General features: G+C 44.2%; 1 protein-coding gene across 1 annotated transcript; it reads right to left on the bottom strand.

The window, feature by feature from the left end:
• Nucleotides 1–1,328: 1,328 nt before the first annotated feature.
• IP6K2 (inositol hexakisphosphate kinase 2) lies at nucleotides 1,329–19,295 on the bottom strand. Its single transcript, XM_065845632.2, has 6 exons — nucleotides 19,175–19,295; nucleotides 7,846–8,144; nucleotides 5,514–5,736; nucleotides 4,536–4,711; nucleotides 3,462–3,637; nucleotides 1,329–2,113 (listed from the first exon to the last, which is right to left on the bottom strand). Exons 2-6 carry the CDS (start codon nucleotides 8,045–8,047, stop codon nucleotides 1,616–1,618), a joined length of 1,275 nt encoding a protein of 424 aa, XP_065701704.1. The 5' UTR covers nucleotides 8,048–8,144; nucleotides 19,175–19,295; the 3' UTR covers nucleotides 1,329–1,615.
• Nucleotides 19,296–19,932: the final 637 nt, after the last annotated feature.

The raw sequence follows: 19,932 nt of genomic DNA, 5'->3' as shown, positions 1-19,932 counted from the left end.
ATTTTGCCTCCCCATGCCAAGAATCACCAGCCCCATCCCGCCCCTGGTGCCAGGAGGAGCTCAGGGTCCCTCAGCTGCACCCAGCACCAGAGACTCATGAAGCAGCAAAAAATGGCAAGTTAAGGATGGACAAACCCACCTCGTGGGGAAATAAATCCTCACCACGTTCAGATACAAAGTAGTGAGGTGGCCACAAGATGTAAAAACGCCTGTTTAATACCAATATTGGTTTGTGCCTGAATGCTGTGGAACAAACAAAAAAGGTAACTACAGACTGATGCTCTAAGAGCAAAGGTAAAAAGCCTCTTCAAGTCCAAGAGAACACGGGGCAGCCAGCAGAGAGACTTTGATCAGGAGAACTCGATAGCAACAGCCAGGGAATAGGAAACTGAAGCTGCAGGGGAAGGCAGGGGGTGACCTTGCAGCACATCTGCAGCCTCCCCATCACATCCCACCCATCCCGCGGGGAGCCGGACGGGCTGGGGAGACGATCCCGGCATCATCCACCTCCCCAAAAATCTCCATTGCTACCTAAACCTGCTGCTTTACCCTGGACAACCCCAACAAGCAGCAACACTCCCACACTTACCGTGGCACTTGCACACCTGGTTTGCTTTTGCACAACCCCGATCACTTCCAAGCTTCACCAGGAGAGAAATAATCTATCTAAAAACGGTTAAATGAATAAGTATTCCTCTTAAAAGAACAACCAGTGGTTTGGAGTTGCTCTCACTTTCAAACATTTCATTCCCATCTCTTTGTCCCAAGGAAGATTCAAAGTGGTTCAAGCTCTGCAGCTCCCCCCTCATTGCTGCCACTGCAGCCGATCCTGGAGGAGTTTTACACCTTTTGGTTTGTCTTACATTAAAAAGAGTCAATAGCCTCTCTAGAAATGGGTTCCATGGCATGAGATCGAGTTTACAAGATCCTGAAACAGGAAACATGTTTTCGAAGATAAAAGTTCTCACTTATCTAAGTCACATCATTCTGGTTGGAAGGGACCTCTGGAGCCCCCCTAGAAACAATTTGGTTGGGAGAGATCCTCAAGATCATAGAGTCCAACCATAACCCACCCCTGGCACTGCCCCATGTCCCTGAGAACCTCATCTCCGTCTGTTCAGCCCTCCAGGGATGGTGACTCCAGCACTGCCCTGGGCAGCCTGTTCCAATGCCCCACAGCCCTTTGGGGAAGAAACTGTTCCCAGCATCCAATCTAAACCTCCCCGGTGCAACTGGAGGCTGCTGTTCACACGCTGCTTCTGGGTCACACCAGAGAGAACTCGGAGCTTCACCTCTTCCTCGGGCACCAGCAACAACAGAAGCATCACTTACAATGAACAAAAAGAATTTTATTGGAACGTATACACACAGGGATAACAGAGGTATCTGAGTAATCAAATATGGAATGTTTAAGAAAGTTAAAATAAATAAGGATACCAAGTTTTGCCAGTGCTAGGTCCAGCACCAATGGAAGTAAATGCCCTCTGAACAAGTCTGACTCTGACGGGACCATCCCTGCAGAGCCTGTAGAGATTCCTACCACCAGAAAGTGGCCAATAATTCTGGAATACAAAGAGTCACAATAGTGCTTTCTACTGCTGTGCATCCCCACTGTTTATTCGCTACTTTCGTCTCTTATTTCTTTAATAATATCTATTAAATTCTGAAGTCCAAAAACATAACCCGTGTCTTGGCCCTCATGCACCACGCTATCTTCTCCGTAGTACTTGCAGGTTGTGTGGGCAAAGTCTATCATGCGGACATCGACAGTACTAGCGGTTGGTTTGTAGGCATACGCTCCTGCAGACTCGTCCGAAGATTCCTCCGAAAGATCCTCCAAGTCCTCCGGGTCCGAGTCGACAGCGACCTCCTGCCTTTCCTTCCCATCATAAATGATCAGCAAGGAGCTCGAGTAGAAGCGGTAAGACTCCTGCTTCTCCAGGACAGACTTGAGTTCAGTCAGTTTTTTGATAACAGATTCAAAGAGTTCCCTGCGCAGGTATTTGCCATTATGAAAGAACTGGTAAAGTGCTTCTTTAAATCCTTGGACTGAGAGTTTCCTTCCATGGTATTTGTTCATGAACATCAGCTGGCCAGTGCCTGCCTGGTAGACCTGCGCATACAAACACAGAAGAAAAGGAATAACTGAAATTGCTGGTAATACTGACACAGAGCCTTGAAGGGGGGGTGGCAGGAAAGAAAAAACCCAGCGACATGCTACAGAAAGCTTTTACAAGATGAGATACTACTCTCTTACAATTTTTCTTGCATCATGACAGAAACTGCAGCAACAGATCCAGCAGTGTCTGTGGAACTCAGCACGGAGGAAATGGAAATTTCCTTCAGTTCAGATTTGGGCTTTACCACCAGGAATTTAAGAATGAGGAGTTTAAGTGAAACTGGGAAAGCTGCAGCCAAGATCCGCACAGTCAAGCTGCAACTTGTACCGCAGCCACTCACTCAGCTCCTGACCAGCCACTGCTCCCAGGCACAGCAGCCGATGCACCGAGTGCTGAGCTCTAAGTGACACCAAACACCGACAGAAAACCACAGTGTGCCCCAAAATCCTGTGTGTTTAAAGACAGCGGGTGCTCCTGTGGGAAGATCCCTTCCTACAGGACAGTCCATCCACCACACGGCTTGGTGATGCCTCAACACCTGGGTCAAGTCAGGACAGTGGGTGCCTCCAGAGTCCCTGTTCTGGAGCGCGGGAACAATGAGCAGGCCCCGCTCAGACCCCAGCACACGATCGCTTCCATTTCTGCCTCGTGCTTTTCCCTGAAGCTGAACAGGGAGCTGAATGTCACGCATGCCAACAGTGGAACAAAACCCAGCAAACACTGCTGGAGTTCCTGGAATCGACCAGACAGGAAGAGAGAGGCTCCAGAAAAGCCTCGAATACAAACAAGTTGTTTCCCATCTGTTACTCTGGGAATACAGAAACAAGTAAACAAAAAACTCAGGTGAAAGTCCAGGCAACTCTATCTCCTTATTTGACCACGAGCCTTATCACATTTACCAAGCCACTTCTTGCCTGCAACACGCCTACTTGAAGCAGTGGAAGATCTGTGGCTTTTCCAAGTCTACAAGACAGAACCGATCGCTTCTCAACATTCTGGCAGATCTGCACATGCCTTATGCAAAACGCAGGTACTGGCAGATCCTCCTGCCAGCGGTTTCCTACACCATCCCGAAACATTAATCAGTAAGTTCACTACGTAATCTTGAATTGCTATCGTGCAGGAGATTGTTTACGCACTCAGAGAAGCAAAGCACGTGGCAGAGGCTGCTCCTGTAAGCGCTGCCACCTTCGACTGATAAACCCCACCCAAAAACCTCGTTCCTCTCGCTGAAGGAAACTAAGCACAGCATCCCAAAGACAGCAACATGTGGGCTGACTACATAACAAAAGAAATCAGAGATGGGTCTATTGCGCTCCACAAAAGTGGTTTTCCACTCACCTGCATGCCGCAGACCCGCACGCCGATGACGGCCGACGTGCTCTGCTGGCACTTGCGGATCTGATTCGCCTTCTTCTCTTCTGATGCGTCGTCCCCGTGCTGGCGGGTCCCCATCTTCAGGTCCAACACACACGGTACTTCGTATCGAGATGTTAGGTTTTCCAACAAAATGAATTCTGACTAGTTAAGGAACCATCCACACAATGAGGAATACAGGTTTTAAAACCCTCACCAAAGATTTTAGTGTGTCACAGTCTTAATTCTAAGCAGACCTAAACCACACCCAGTATATAATAGTGAAAGATGACAGTTACCCACTCTGCTTTATGCCATGTGTATGTATCCAGTTTCAGTTTCACTGGTCTCTAGAGAAGACAGGTGAATTTCCATATTAAGTGGGGAAAAGAAAGTAAACAGGGACTTGGAGAAATATAATTTGGCACCTGAGGCACAGACATGGAATTACGAAGTACTTCCTGCCTAGCAAGAGTTTTTTTTTGCAGGGGGAAATTAAGATTTTGTGTGCTTCAGTTACCAGTCAAAAACTGTGAAGCATTTTCACATCACCTCTGGAACAGAGAGTTAAAAACCTACTTCAGAATATTCGTAGTAAAACTGTTCCAGAGGTATCACACACTTTACTTGGGTCATTTCATCATCAGCTACAGTGAGCTGGTGAGGATACCAGCCATGAAGTGCTCTCCATCGTTCTCAGCAGTTTAGTAGTCAGAGATGTTCTAGTGACCCATTCCTCGGAACTCCCTCACACGTGAGGAATTTGTTAACCCAATTATACAGATATTGGTATTTTTGCAGGATTTATCGGTTGCATCCAAGCCTGCATACAGCAAGATCTTTTTTTGGATTAAGCTACCTGAATTTCCTAGCCCAGCTGCTTTATTACATGCTGGAAAAGCCCGTGTTCTGGGAAGTAAGGGCGATCACTTCAAAGTCACCAAATAAATCACGACTTCAGAGCCTCTCTGGATTAAGGCTGTGCTGTACTTTTATCTGGCACGTTCAAGGAATAAAAAGCAAAGCCCAACTCATTCCTTTGCTCCAAGGAAAGGATACTATATTGATTGCGGTGTTTTGCATTTTCCTTCATTCGCTGTAACTGCTGCTGGTGACATTTCATGCTCCAAGGATTGTGGTGTTTAAACTGGGAACTGACATTTCCTTTTTTCTCTACAGTATAATACAAGACTTCAGATTTCTTCAGCCACTCAAATTCTTCCTCCAATTTGTGACTAGAAAACAAGACCAAGCAGCAAATTAGAGGTCAAGTAGGAAAATAATCACTTTAAAGAGGTTGTCAGTGGATTTAGCTTTACATTTGTGCACCTTCGTTAACAGCCAGCATAAGCTTGATTTTGCTTTCTGCATAACTGGACAAGTTGTCCACCAGTAATATTTTAATCTTAATAAAACTATTTCCATATAAATTAGCTTATAGGCAAATACGTTACAAAACACATAGTAGCTCTCCTCATATATTCTTTACCAGTGTGAATTACTTCCACAGAAGTAACAGAAGCAGCAGCAATATGCTGTCAGCCCTACCATTTGTTAAGGTCACTGTTTTTGGCACAATGCATCTCAGTAGTTTACAGTGGGCACAATTAACATAAATGAATGAGGGGGAAAACGTCACTAAGAGAGATAAAGCAGGATGGCTACACAAGTATGCCATACAGAGTAACACTTTTTTTTCAGTTTTATACAACTATTGTGCTTTTGCAGGTTTTATATTATTATTATTACTTGCAAAGGCTTCAAAAACAACATTGGGAAACCTTTTTCAATTGACCACAGCAAAAACATACTGAAAAGACTCAACGTGCTACCAGATTGAGAACATAGTGGTTTCACCACTGAACCCGTTTGTACTGACAGGGTCAGGAAAAAGAAAAAAGAAACGAGAGAAGAAAAGAAAACGAAAGTAAAATAGTTCTGGAAAACTCTATGGAATTCCAGAAACCGGATTGTAATTTGACAGCAAAAGACGTTTTGCTTCAATGCTCCACATTCCAGCTCCCCCAACAAACTTACCTCTTCATTTTTTCCTCTTTCCTGTGCTGTCGGACCCACTCCTTAGATATCTTCTCGTTTTCTAACAACATTGTCTTTTTGTTAGTCCATCGTAACAGCTTACTTTTGGGTTCACAGTCAGAATTATCTAAGTTTTCTAAATTATTGTGGTCCCCATTTAACGGATAAGCTATTAGACATAAGTTTCCATCTTCATCCTCTTCAAAGCTCACTGACACCACACCTGAGGAGAGAAAGGACACAGAGAGTTATGAATTGCTGAAGTGACAAATAAGCCTTTTAGAACGCACGATTTTACACTAAGAATATAGCAACTTTTTTTCTCTTACCCTGGTCCTTAGTTTCTATCTCGCCACACGCCAAACCCCATCTGCCAACCTAACAAATATCAAAGGACCTAGACAAAAATAACACCTCACAAAAGACAATTTATCATATTGACAAAACAATGAAGCAAAAGGTTCTTTTCTCTCTCTGATGCAGTCAAGTAAGAATCAAATAATAACAGGAGACAATTTCAATTAATAAAAGTTTTTATTAATTTAAAAAACCTGACTGGTCTGACCCTAAGTGAGATGTAGAACATTTGTTAACACCTTTTGCAGTGAAATGTGACCTGCACAAAAAAACCACCCATAGCAAAAGCTTCAACTCTTGCGTGACAGCAAAGCAAAAAGCACTTATTCAAACAAGACTGGGTCAATAGATCCTCAGGGAAAAGGGAAGATGTGCAAGTAGAGCAAAACAAGGAAATTTCACATTACAACAGAAACTAGTCCAAAAGCTTCCACTTAGAATCACCACGTTTAATTACACATTTTCTTCTCCTTTTTGGAATATATTTTATTGATACGCGTTATGCAGCAGTCTTGTGAAATAAATAACAAAAACGCAGTACAAAACAGATCTGTTTGTGGTACAGAAACATGGTGAATTTTGAAAGTAATTTTCTTTTCTCATCCCTCAAGTCTCTGGAGCACTGCACAGCGTTTTGTCTTAGTGGAGCGCTCCGAGATGCACTCGGTGCTACATTAGCAAGTGTCACTGGTTAATGAAGCCATAACAATTGTCTGAATTGTTCTCTATTTTATTTTTCAGTCCTCTCTTTATTCTCTTATCAGTCTGCACAGTTCTTGCAGCTCATCACTAGGCCAGAGGGGAGAGGTCTCGGCGAGTGACGGGCACTTCTGAGCTGGGCAGGCGGCTCCGAGACCTACGGTAGAGGGACAGGGAGCGCAGAAGCTCCGAGTGACAGTCCTGCTGCCACAAAGGACAACAGGAAAAAAGGGGACAGCCAGATAGCCAATGGCCTTTGGCTTTATCCTGGAAAAAACAACAGAGATGGACCAAGTGAGGCCCCTTACCCCTAAACCCCTCCCCACATTGCCCAAAAAGCCATATACACTAGTACAATCGTTCTATTACATTTTGAGAAGTATCATTCAAAGATCACAGTTTTCTTCCAGTCCAACAGAACTTGTAGTCAGACATGTCAAAAAGTCTCTGTAAACAAGCAGGGCGTATTAACTTTGAAACATCTCCTCTGAAGTCTTCCACCAGTTTCACCAACAGTATGCAACACCCTTATGGTTGTTAAAATCAATGTGCTTTAAAAAGCAACTCCATTCAAAAAAAGTGATTAAGACATATTATTTATTAATCACCAGGCAGCAGTTGATGGAATAGCAACGAGAAAGAAAAGTGTTTCTGTTAACTAGCACAATGCTTAGAAGAACTGGAATTTCCACTCCTACATAACATCTGACTCAGCCTCATCACGGCTACTTGATCCTTGCCTGCCTAAATGCCATGAATTTTCATTTCCTTAATGGCAGAAACAACACCGCAAATGTTGAACAAGACACCTTACTGACATGTATTCATTGTGATCAAAACGAGAGTCAGAGGAGAAATTCAAGAACAAGAGACCACAAACTAAGCTTACACAAAACACTGTCAACCAATTTTACCCAATCTCCATAAACAAACATTAAACAAATGGAAAAAAAAAAATAGAAATCGACAAAAAAAGCAGCAGAGAATGATTGGAAACATTCACAAGCTGTTAGCTACTTACCTGTGCCTAAGGGGGATATATGGGCTATCACCAGCAGAGCAGCTCTACTCTAATGCTGTTAGTCAGCCCAAACACCATGGCAGGCATTTCCACCCTGCATCTCCACAGCCTGCCTCAGACAACATCAAAATACATGAAAAGAAAACCCTAAAATCTCTTCCACACAGAAGAGATTTCAGAGATAACAGAGAGCACAGCACACTTGCATTTACAGAAAGAAAAAGCCCAACGTCATCCTAAGGTTTGGTAACTTACCCTCATATTGTGGAGTGAATTTACGCATTTCTGTTGGGAGAGTCTCATAGAACTGGTGTTCTCTCTGAATAAGGGGTTTACAGATGGTCTTGTCATTAAACCGGAGGACACAGGAGTGTCCTCCGACCTGGTGGACAAAAGGCTCGAGCAGGACTCCCTTGGAATAGTGGTCCACTTCCATAGCTCCAAATGCTGGGCTCATCCTTGTAGCACATTAGACAGAAGGCGGCGACAGTAGTGAAGGCAGTTCAGAGCCAGAAGCCTCCGAGACCTGAAGGTGTTTATTCCAATTGAAAAGTCTGTTAAAACAAACACAAGAGAGCGCCTGGCCGTCAGTAAGCAGAGAGCCGCTGGGACGCGGTGCCGCTGGCAAAGCCGGCGGCGAAGGCTCCTGGGAGCCGAGAGAATGCGAGCTGCCGCCGCTGCCGCCGCGGGACTGCGGGTGCGCTCGGAGGGCAGCCGGACAGTATCGCCTCGGCCCCGCCCCTCGGCGCACCGCAGCCAATGGGAGTCATCGAGGGGCGGGGCGTGGGCGGAGTGGGGCGGGGCCAACACCCCAGCGGCAGAGTCGCCCCGCTCTGCCTGGTCGCGCATGCGCATCGGCGGCGCTGGGCAGAGGGTGAGCTGGGATAAAGTCCTGGTGCCTGTTTTGTTTTCCTTTTTTAAATTAAAACCCATTGACGATAAATCTTGACCGAGATCTACTTCAAGTAACACCTAACGCCCTCCAGCGTTCCTTCCCGGAGCCAGACGCATAAGCATTCCCAGCGATCCCTCCCCTCCCCCGCACTACACGGTTCTAACCAAGCACAGAGAAATTCCCGATTAAACCCAGTTACGATTCCTCCCCTCCAGACAACGACAGCTGTTATGGAAACCTCAGGTCCAGGCTGGGCACTTATTTCACTGTTTTACTCACGACAACATCTCAGATATTTAATATTTAATAGATGCTAACTTTTCACATGGAAACAATACTACTACACTATTTTCCAAGACCTTAATTTTGCATAAATGTAGCAGAAGACAAGAGTATTTTGTGCCACCTGCATCCAAAGGGTCTGCTACTGTACCTTGTGACTACACACTGCTCTGTTCTGGGCAGCCTCTAGTTTCATCCAACTTGCACTTCAATACACAATTAAAGGAGCAAAGGTAAAAAACCCAAAACCATGACTGTCCTGGTCTGGACATTCCAGTAAATTTTTAAGTCAAGTTGCTCTAATTTTAGACCTGAGCTTTAATGATTAACTTTTTGAAGCTAAAAACAACCTCGTACTTATTTTGTCTGAAGATCATTACACGAACAATAATGCACTTAATTCAAAGAGACTACAAAGTGTTCTAGGTCACAGGGCTATTTTTATTTGTCCTCCTTAGATATCTAACAGCTTTACATTAACTGGAAACGCAGAGACCTGCGGGCTTAACGCAGCGGCACAAACAGGACGACGGACGCCTACGGCATGGGCTGTACGAGAGGGCAGAGAGTGAATTAAACAACAAGGCTGCTCAAAGAAACAACAGATCGATCAGGTGAACTCCAGCTCCTGGAATGTTTACTGCACCTAAGGATAACAGATCAATAGAGTTTTACTCAGTGCACACCAGTTAGCTTTGTTTCCTTTAAAAAAAAAAAAAGTACCAGCTTTTTTTTTTTTTTTAATGAATTATTTAATACAGAGAACAAAACCCAGGCCCTCTCTGCAAGATTATGTAAAATTTAATCTGGAATCTTATTTCCTAAAACCAATACTGTCTTCTGATATTGTATTTATACTTTAAGATGAGAGCAAAATCAGCAAACTTCCCATTTCTGTTTGTACTACTTTCCTGGTATTTCTCATACTGAAGGGACCAAAGTTTCTCATCTACCTCAACAACTTGTCAACTTGGAGATACACAGACAAAAGCCCCTCAGTTCCAGCCTCGCCACAAGCCTTGTTCAAAAACCTATTTAAGTACAGCCAAGCTGAGCACCATCGCACATGACCATCCGTGTGTGTCCCCAAGCCTGACCTCTGTCACCGGCCAGCCCAGCTCTGCAGGCACCACAGTCAGAAGGTGGCACTGTGAGTGCTCTGGAGTCACCGATCTGCTAACTGCCACCCACTCCATGCAGGGCCAGGCGGTTTTAAAGTCCCAAGAGTTTCCATTAGATTTCCTAGAGCTGATACCACCTCCAGTCTTCTGGAATTTCCCAGGGAAAGCCAAAAGTCTGCTGGCTTTTCCTGGGAAGCACAGTTATCTTTGCACGAGATCTTGCAGTGCCAGAGCTTGACGCTGGCACAGCCACTTTTAACAGCATCACGGTACCTCAGCATCACAAGAGCCACTCTTTCCAAGACAGCATTACCATTCTGTGGCCGCCTTCCTAATTACCCCAATGTAGGGACACTGATCGGCAGCTGCAGTGATTCAAACTGAGAAAGTACCTTGCAACATCCCTCAACCTCAAATACATAGTTAGTCCAAGTCCTACTGCATCAGGGTTGCATCAGGAGTTAAGCCTTGTAGATGTTTACGCTAGAGAAATTGCTGTCTAGCAAAAAGCATCTTCAGGGAGCTCATTAGTATCAGCTCAGCTTGTTTGCTTTCATAAATTCCCAAGTATTCTGGACAACACTTGCACGTGGTGCACCACGTTCACTCGGCAATGGAACTGGCAAGCACAGAACGGGACAGGACTACGCTGGCGACTCCACCACTTCCTGAAAAAGCAACATCTGGCAGCACATCACGCAGCTTAACTTCCCACCCGAGGGATAACAAAGCAAGTTTTTTATAGCTCTGATATAATAAAAATATCAGTTATGAAATATCGAGGCAGTGTTATCTCCTGTAGTATGTGCCCCTGCTGAAAAAACTGTTTTAATACAGCTACGCAGTATAAAACAGTGTGCATGGGGATTGCTGAACAGTGGGAGCAAGTAGCTCCTTGCTATAAAGCCTTTAACTAAACTCCTTATTTGTGCAAAGCATTTACTGCTTTCTTATCAACCCGTAATGCATATGATTTGAACACAGCAACAGCGCTCCAGAAAGCAGCAGCAAGCTTGCACAATCAGTAATTTAGATTTTAATGTATTCAGATTTTAGTTTGCACTTTGAACAATTAATATAGTTTAGCTTTTCAAGACAAGAAGCACTGTTTACCTAATAAATTCGGTTCGCTTTCATCCAATGAAGTTCTTCTCACTCGCAAACAAATTTTGAGTAAGATCTTAAAAGTTTATTTCTGTGGCACACTTTAACATTACCGCCACAATCAATCAGGATTTGTTTGTCATTTTGGCTCTACTTACTACTGGGAATCTTGCCACTCAGGACCTGGAGCACAATTGTAATGCCCATCAGAAATGCTCTGCACTTTTTCCTTTATAAAAATACCTTACTTCCATAAACAATCCCACAAGTCAAATTGTTTGCACTTCCTTAGAAATAAAAACTTTGACCCAAGACCAGCAGCTTCACATGGCATTGATGCTGAGCAGCACAAGCACAATGCAGTTCTTCGCTGCCTTTCTTCCCATTCTATACCCATCTTGTTTTCAATGCTCTTTGGTCAAAAAAGAGCACAGAACAGCTGTTTTTAGGCAGTTTTCCCAGATACCAAATGCAGGCTCAGTGTACCCTGCCCTTTTCCTCCTACGTGCTTTTAAGTGCCTTTGGCCAAGATCTTTTGTTCAAAGGACACATCAGCCAAAACAAGCAGATGTACTGTTCCTTCACATGGCAAGCATTTTAAAAGAAAAATCTGACATAACTCGGAGGAAGTAAATAAAAACTTGTCTAGACACAGCAACAGCTTGAGCAGTGTCATTCTTACAGTAAGCAGCAAAAGATGTTTAAAACCTAAACTTGTGAAACAGAAGTGACATGTATACACCTCTTATTCTCATTCACATGTGACAAAGACCATTTAAAAAAATATCACAATGAACTGATGTTTTCAGACTTTCAATATTAATCTCAGTTGACAGCATGCTTTGGAAGGTATTACAGATTCTCAGCTCAGTCCCATGCATAATGGCATTAATGAACACATCCTCCGGAGACCGCAGGTCTCAATTAAGCAGCAGCTCCTTCCTTCAAAACAACCTCAAAACTAACACTTCTTCCCAAAACTTCATAATAGCAGAATTAGTGATGCAGATCTGCCCTCTCAACTCATCTGTTAAAACTGGGTTCTCTCAAGTGCAGACTTTTGACTTTGAGTGGTCAGTACCTGCAGCTCCAAATAACCATAAATCAGCTTTACAGAGACAGAAATAGCAAGGCAAAGCTTTCTGCCATCCTTTCCTCAGGTCTCGGGGTTGTGGAAAGGGGCAGGGATGCTGTAACCCCGCTGAACCAGACAAAGCTGAGCCCAAACAGAAGGAGGAAAAAAAGAAGTATTAGTGACCCATTAGAGAAGCCAAAGAGAAAGCTGCTTCAAGCAGAAGAATACTCAGGAAGAAATTTGTTACTAATATAAGCTGCAAAAGGACATAAGAAGATGCAAACACCAATGTGGGAAGTGCACGGTAAGTTTGTGAGAGCTCAGCACCTGTTTCAAGCACAAAACTGAAAAGGTGCCTCGGGTTTGAGTTCATAAGTCATTACAATGCTCAAAGGGAATGACCCTTCATGACTGAAGCAGAATAAACACATTTTAGGAACCTACAACACACTTGTCAAGCTGGAATATTTAGAGGAATTTTACAAGTCCTTATGTGACCCAACAACAATTTAAGCAAGTTCCATGCTCTGTGCCACAGCTCATCTATCACTGGCACACGACGAGCCAAACACAGCTGAAATAGTGTGTAGGGTTTTTTTGTAAGCATTTAACAGCTCAACATATCACTTTTGTAAAGAGGGAATCAGGTCTATCCAGTAGAAATTTTGTCTATAATGCAGAAATGAAAGACGATGCACAGAGATGCTGACAAATGTAAAAAATGTGTACTTCTTCAGCATAAAACTTTTTTTGTTTTAAAGTAGCAACATTTTCCCACTATTTCCTTTGACTTTCTAAACACTGATCTCTAGGTTTGTCTTCCTTTAAACATAACCCAAACACAGCAGGAGTTACTATGAGAAATAAACACTGCTACACAGGTTAAGACATGGACTTATACCTGTAAACTTAAGCCCACAGCTGCACAGCCACCTATTGTAGCAAATATCTGAAAGATTTTTGAATGCAACTTTAGCAGATGATATTACGAGTTATAGAACATTGATATATCTAAGCATAACATATTAAGGGAACAAGCTGAAAAAAAAAAGTTGCATAATGTTCTGTTATTGTTCTTCATGCACAATCATTATCCCTATCTCTTCCAAACCAGCTGTACTTTACTAGGAAAAACCCAATTCCCCAGAGCTTTTGTCTGGAAAAGCAAGGGAGGCACCAAGGTGGTCTCCAAGAGCTTCTAGATTTTCTCAACTGAAGCTGCATAGAAACTCTCAGCAGGAATTTCTTAAATCTCAGCGAGGAGGTTATGTGCTCAGTACAATTCAAATTTCAGCATCTCAAAAAGCAACAGCTTTCAGCTTTCCCTACGCCATCTGTAATTTGTAAGCTTAACAACTACATATACAAAGCTCTGGAGAAATGCCAGAGTTTTACTTCTTAAGTAAAGCTATTTTGTCTCCCTAGAACCAAAATAAAGCTAAGTTACAGGTTACTAAGCATATTCAGCCAGAAAAGAGCATGCAATTCTGACCCATGCAGTTTTTCTAGGGATTGTGTAATTTAAGAACTAGCCTCTTTTCCAAGTGAAAATGCCATGGAAACTAAGAAACCTGAACCACCAAAACTAAGCTACTTAAACTTCCTATTTAGAAATGGATCCATCTTAAAAGAGTATTCTGTCACCAGCAGCTAAAACCACTAGTTGCTATAAAAAGACAATACTGGCCTTTGTCGTGGAGAAACCAAAATAGCATTCAGCCTCTAATCTTCTGAAAATATGACAGCAAGAGCTAAATTCTGTGGATTACATACACGAAAGTGTTATTCAAGATACCAAAACCCGCCAGAAATTCCAGCAATTAGATTAAAATAAATCCAAGGCTATGCCTTGGTCATTACCATGAATTTAGCAGATTGGGAACTGTATTTCTAGCCATTCAATAAAAGAACACAATATCTTTGTGACACCCTTGTGTTGTGACCAATTTACCACATATGAGAATTTGCTCAAGAGAACACCTGTCCAGTCCTGTTCAAAGGTCACATTCACTGAACTGCACAAAGATTTTCTCCACCTGTATTTCCTTCAGAAATCCCAATCCCTAATATTTTTTAAACGAGAAGCACAAGCAGCACACAGGACAAGATTATTAAATTTAAGCTTAGATGTCCAAATCCTGCAACTCGGTCTAACTCCCTCAGCAAAAATTTCCAGAGGAGCACAAAGCAAAGATCATCTATAAAGAAACTGTTATGGGAAGCATGGTGCTCAAAACGCAGTCCCATATTTCATGCATCCCTTGTATGTGTATACTCATCTATACCATCAACCTACTTCAAATGAAGATGTTTGGTCCCTTTTTGTAGAAAAGGGTCAAAAAGTAGCTCAGATAGTCAGACTGCCCGTACACATTTTTAACTACGTTCTTCAAGTGTAGGTTCCAAGATTTCTGATGATCACAAGAGAGGGAGTTTTTGCTCCAGAACAGCTCAAGTTCATTATATGCATTTAAGATACCTTTTAAAATAGTATTTATGTTTCAAAACACTTCAAACTACTGAAAGCACATCTCAAATCAGGTAACACAACCCCGACTTGCATCTTAAAGAGTTCATATGATTCAGTGATCTCTATGTGCTCTTTCCTTCAAAAGTTACAAAAATAACTGGGTCCTAAGACCTTGAACATATAGTTCCTTTTAGGATGACTGAGCAACTATAGAAGTTCAAACCCCCAAAATACAAAAGAATAATTTCACTGTGCTGCTTGCTAAACTGCAGCAGATTGGAAATAAGCAAGTGAAGACAGGAGAAGAGTCTTACAAGACTCCGATGTGACACAACAAAAGCGAGAAGGAGGTCATGGACGTTTCCCCAGCAAATGTAACTCATTTTAAACACGGTTTCTCCCTAGCAGAATGGACAAGGACCTTTTGTACAAGCACACCTGCACGGTACTTCAAAAATGCTTTTTTTTAAAAAAATGTTTACGTATTTCATGTTTCATCTTTCAGTGATCTCATAGTACACCATCTGTGGCCAATTACGGGTTCACCATAATAACCAGTGTCAAATAATTAATCCGTTTTAATCTCATACAGTTTACATATTCAAACAGCAGTGCAAAACACTTGAAAAAAATCCTTTCAATTTCAGTAACCTATAAAAGGAAGCTTTTGCAGGAGCTTGACTGTATTGCTCTCATCCCCTCTGCAGACTGAAATATGTTTAATGATATAAAAGAGCCAGTTGCATCAGCCCAGGTAAAGGGACACAACTACAGTAGCTCTTACTCCTTTAAACACATCTGTTGCCTTATAGGCAACTTTCATAGCAGCCAGCGACCCCACAGCACAAGAAAGGGTGGTTTGCATAACTGTCTTCAAAGAGAAACCATCACTAACCAAAAGCGAAGACTCAGACAGGATGACTGCCAAAAACCCATTTTCTCTTCAAAAACCTGCAAATTAGCACAGCCATCCACACTGTGCTCATGTTCCAATTCTGTATTTCTAAAGACCAGCATATTGTCAGGGAAGAAAAAAAAGTCAGGCTTATGAAAGATCATTTTATTTTTTGGAAGCAAACTGTGCATAGTGATGTTAAATCACTGTTTGTACTTTAAAACAAGAAATCACCATCCAGCATTTACATTTAAACATGAGAAATGTTTTGTTCCAACAGAAATGAAAGACAGTGCTCCTCTCAGCACACAACTGAGCTCCATCAGCATTTCCTTCATTTCTCCTCACTCCTGAGGGGCCTCTCGTTTCCATGAATTCTGAAATGATTCTCCAAAAACATCGTGTTCCTTCCCCATCTAGAACTATCCCCTCAACTTTAGCATTCACAGATGTCTCTTCAGAAAACTGACTGGTTATATTAAGCCAGATCCAATTTTTTTCCTAAATTAGCTTGAGCAGATTCCCAGTTGTAACGCTAGTTATTTCAGTATGAGCACAACATCCATCATCCTCGTATCTTCAGTTAAATTGAATCAATCTTCTAAAAGAGCTAACACCTCAGACACATCACCATGATGCTCATCATGTCAGCGGTCTCACTCCTCACCTTCGCAACAAGGAACTACATTAATCTGATTCATGTCACTGGAAAAAAAAAATCAGCTGCCCTCACATTCTTCCTATATATCCAAAACATCCTTCTGGAAATAAATGTGAAAAAGGAAAAAAGCAAATGTAATCTTCAATAAGCATAAAATTAGGCAGCACTCACAATTCCTGATAAAGTTTCTGCATTACAGCACTGCACAGCTATTCGTATATGCTCAGAGCCCTCTGTCCTTCAAGAAAATAAAATCAACATTTTTGCTTCTTGCTTCTTCTAAGTGTGATTTTCTGTGGAAAACTGGGCACTGTTTCCAACCATCTCCAACAGACAATCTTCCATATGCACCAGACCCAGACACAGAGTCATCAAACACTGCAGATTGAGTATCTGATAACAGCAGAGCAAGAGTACTTTCTGTACCTATTAGAAAGATCATGATTACCTTATTCTGACACAGCCCATCTTCCTGAGATACAGTCAGGGCTTCAAAGACTTAGTGCTACACAATTCGAGCAGTTGCAAAGGCTTTCATTGATGATTTCAAGCTCCTAAACACCCAATTAAACACAACCAATGTCAGACCTTCATTTGAACAAACAATTTTCCTTCCATTATGTCTGCAGTATTCCAGACTTTGCAGGAGAAATTTCCAGCTACTTACAGTGCATGATATTATGTCATCCAGCTTTTTGAAAAAAAGGGGAAAGAAAGAATTATTTTGAAACAAAACAGTTATTATGAAAGGTCCAAAATAACATTCTAATGAGATATTTCTAACAAAAGCTACAGAAACACACATCTGCAATTATACCTTATAACTCTAAAATTTAACCTCTTAATATTTGAAAGCCATCCCTATATTGTTTCAAAGATACAATAACCTTGCACAAGACAGAAAGCCAGATAAAAGAATTAGCGAGAGAGGAAAAATCCTCTCCCCGCAATGGAAAATTTTCATCTCTTCAAGCAAGACACAGAGATGCTCAGCCGGACCTGCGTTGCCTGGAGACCAACCGCAGCTTCTTGCCAACAGGGATGAGCCAAGCATCAAATTCAACAACTGATAAGCGGATGAACTGAATGAGAGGCAGCAAGTTTTTCCACACACCAGTGTAAAAACCTGATAGCTTCCAGATAACGGCTCTAGCCCATGCTCGCTAGACACACAAGAATTATTACGGATATAAAATATCAGGCTAATCTTCAAATGCCACAGTTCAGCTCTTACCCCCACACTTCTGGGTACGGTAGACTGCATTTGAGTCAAAATTTTTAGTCGCAACCCAATTTCTGCCCTTCCAATCTTTTGATGCCTTATCCGAACTTTTGGAATATGTTCCTACCCATCACACAAGTTCTGTGTTCAAGCACTAGTGTAGAAATATTAAGGAAACCAACAGACTACATCAAAAAGGAAGACGCTCCACCTCGCTTTGGCGTTATAAAACACATCAAATCATGCTTCACTTCACAACCCTGCCTTCGGCCCGGGCCCTTCTCACCAAAGCGCAGGTCCCTGGGCAGGACAGCATCAGAAGCATTATCAATATCAAGGAGACACTTGTTTTGCCTTTTCTGGATCTGGAACTGCTCCCCAGCTCCCAGAGAAGCACCTCAGCTGTCTCCCCATTTCCAAACACCATCAGATGAGAATCAACAAAAGCAACTGACATTTAATATCAGTTACTCCAGAACTCCCCCAGACCTTATCTAATTCAATTCACTAAAAGTGCTCAGGCAGTAAAGAATTAAAGATTTTAAAGAATAACTATTTAATTGATCCCTCTAGAACCCTTTATCCCCAAGTGTCAAATCTGAACTGCTCTGCTCACACTTCACTGTTACATGTTGGGTAATGATCAATAACACACCAGCTGGCTGAAAAGTTAAACCTAACTCACATTAACTTTGTTACAGAGCTAAATATTAAAGCAAAATTTCTAATTACAATATTTGATACAGAACCACCCTCGTACACGTTCATGAGTCTAAAAAGCACACAGGCACTGGATGCATTTCTAAAACACCTGAGTATGCGGCACTGTGTCAAAAAAACCAAGACAGGACAGAAGGAGAGGGCAATTAAATTCCAGCATATATCAGGAAAGGTATCGGTGTTAAACACGAGTACTTTTCACAGTGGAATTAAGGCCAAGGACATATCAGGGCGTAACTACCAACAGGTTGTTATTCTATCAACAACGATAACGTTTATTTTCTTAAGCAGTATTCCAAAGCCTCAACGGTAAGTGTTTTTGTTTAATAGCCTGAGGGCCGCAATCCACGTTAGCAAGCTACTATAAATCTGTGATGCTCAAAACAGCTCGTAATGAGACATCACCCAGTATTTCCGTTTTACACAGAAAAACAGTATTTGCGAGCAGCTTGTCCAGTGACGCAACACCTCCCAAGCACTCTACTGCCATTCTGTAATGAAACGTGTGTGCAACGGCCGCCAAACCTGCAGCACATCCATCACCCGGGCAAGACGGAAAACCGACGTCTTATGATTCAGGCAGAACTGCTGAGTAACACCAGGGAACAACCAGCTCCGAGGTCACGCAAAACCGCAGCACTGCGACCTCCGGGCTGAGCTGCCCGAGGACTCCGGGCCCGGTGACCCTCCCGCCGCCCCGCACAGCCCGCGGGGGTGGGCAAGGCCCGGCAGGGAGCGCGATGCGAACGCGGATGCTCCGTGAGCGGTGCTGCCCTACCCGCCCCCGGGGCAAACCCGCATCCCGGGTGATACCGGGCCCTGCTGCCTCCCCGCTGCGGTGCAACCAGGACGGCGCCCTCCCCCGCCCGCTGAGCCCGCCGAGGCCCCTCCTCCCGCCCGAAGCTCCGCCGAGCATCCCCAGCGGGACGCCAGGCAGTCGCCCCCCCACCGCGGCTCCGGGCACCGACCTCCCGCGGCGGGCGGGGCCGGGGCCGGGGCCAGGGCCTGCACAGGGAGGGCTCCGCCGCAACTCACACGCCAACGGCAGCCCCGGCCACCCGCTCAGAGCCGAGGGAGGGGGAAGGACCAGAAAGGGGTTCGCTGAGAGGCCGCGCGGGGCGGCGGAACGGACCCGTTACCTGATGTCAGGCCGGCACCAGCCGCGGCTTCGCCTCTTTTGTTCCTCAGGAATCAAGATGGCGGCGCGGCGCGGGGCCGGCCCTCCTCCGCCCCAGCGCGCCCCGCCTGCTCCGCCTTCCTATTGGCTGGGTCCGCACTGCCGCGCACTGATTGGGCGGCCGTCAGCGCCGCTGTTGCTAGGGGTGCCGCGGCGGGCGGAGGTGCCGCAGGCCCGGGACCCGGCGGTGCATCCTGGCCTGGCCGCCCGCTCCTTCCGCGGGAGCCGTGGGGAGGCGGCGATGGCCGGCCCGGGAGGCAGGGCCGTGGGGAGAACGAGGCCTGGTCTCCCCCTCTGTGAAGAGAAAACGGGACGTGGCCTCCACCTTTGTGAGGCGAACGTCCCCGCCAGAGCTGTCCCAGCCGAGCACCCTGGTGGCCCCCGGCCCGGCCCCTCCGCCCCGTGCAGGATGGGTTCGGTTTCCTGTTCCCTAATGATCTTTGGAGCGGTTTGTGCCTGCTTGGCTCGCAGCAGCCACAGACGGGGCTCTCATTAACTTTGCCCACCAGAAAGCCATTTGTTGGTGTGCAAGGTGTGCTGTTAGTTCGGACACAACTGTAAGGAGCCATTGAAGGAGAAATGTTGTTTTTACAAAGCTTGGTAACTGGTGCCTGACCCCAGCCAGGGCAGGAAGGACTGAGAGACATCAGACTGTGCATCCTTAGCGTAAAACAAAGTCTCTTTGAACGAATCCTGGAATGCAAACTGATTACAGTATTT

Source organism: Patagioenas fasciata, chromosome 10, assembly GCF_037038585.1.
Source record: "Patagioenas fasciata isolate bPatFas1 chromosome 10, bPatFas1.hap1, whole genome shotgun sequence".
Lineage (NCBI taxonomy): Eukaryota > Metazoa > Chordata > Aves > Columbiformes > Columbidae > Patagioenas > Patagioenas fasciata.
The sequence above is the reverse complement of the archived record's forward strand: the minus strand, read 5'-3'. Positions and strand labels throughout refer to the sequence as shown.

Excerpts from the sequence above, each read along its gene's own strand:
- IP6K2 (XM_065845632.2), bottom strand. The coding sequence starts at position 8,047 with ATGAGCCCAGCATTTGGAGCTATGGAAGTGGACCACTATTCCAAGGGA. Across the intron at positions 4,712-5,513 it reads AAAGAGGAAAAAATGAAGAG|TCACAAATTGGAGGAAGAAT; the intron begins GTAAGTTTGTTG and ends CTTGTTTTCTAG. Across the intron at positions 2,114-3,461 it reads TGCGGGTCTGCGGCATGCAG|GTCTACCAGGCAGGCACTGG; the intron begins GTGAGTGGAAAA and ends TTGTATGCGCAG.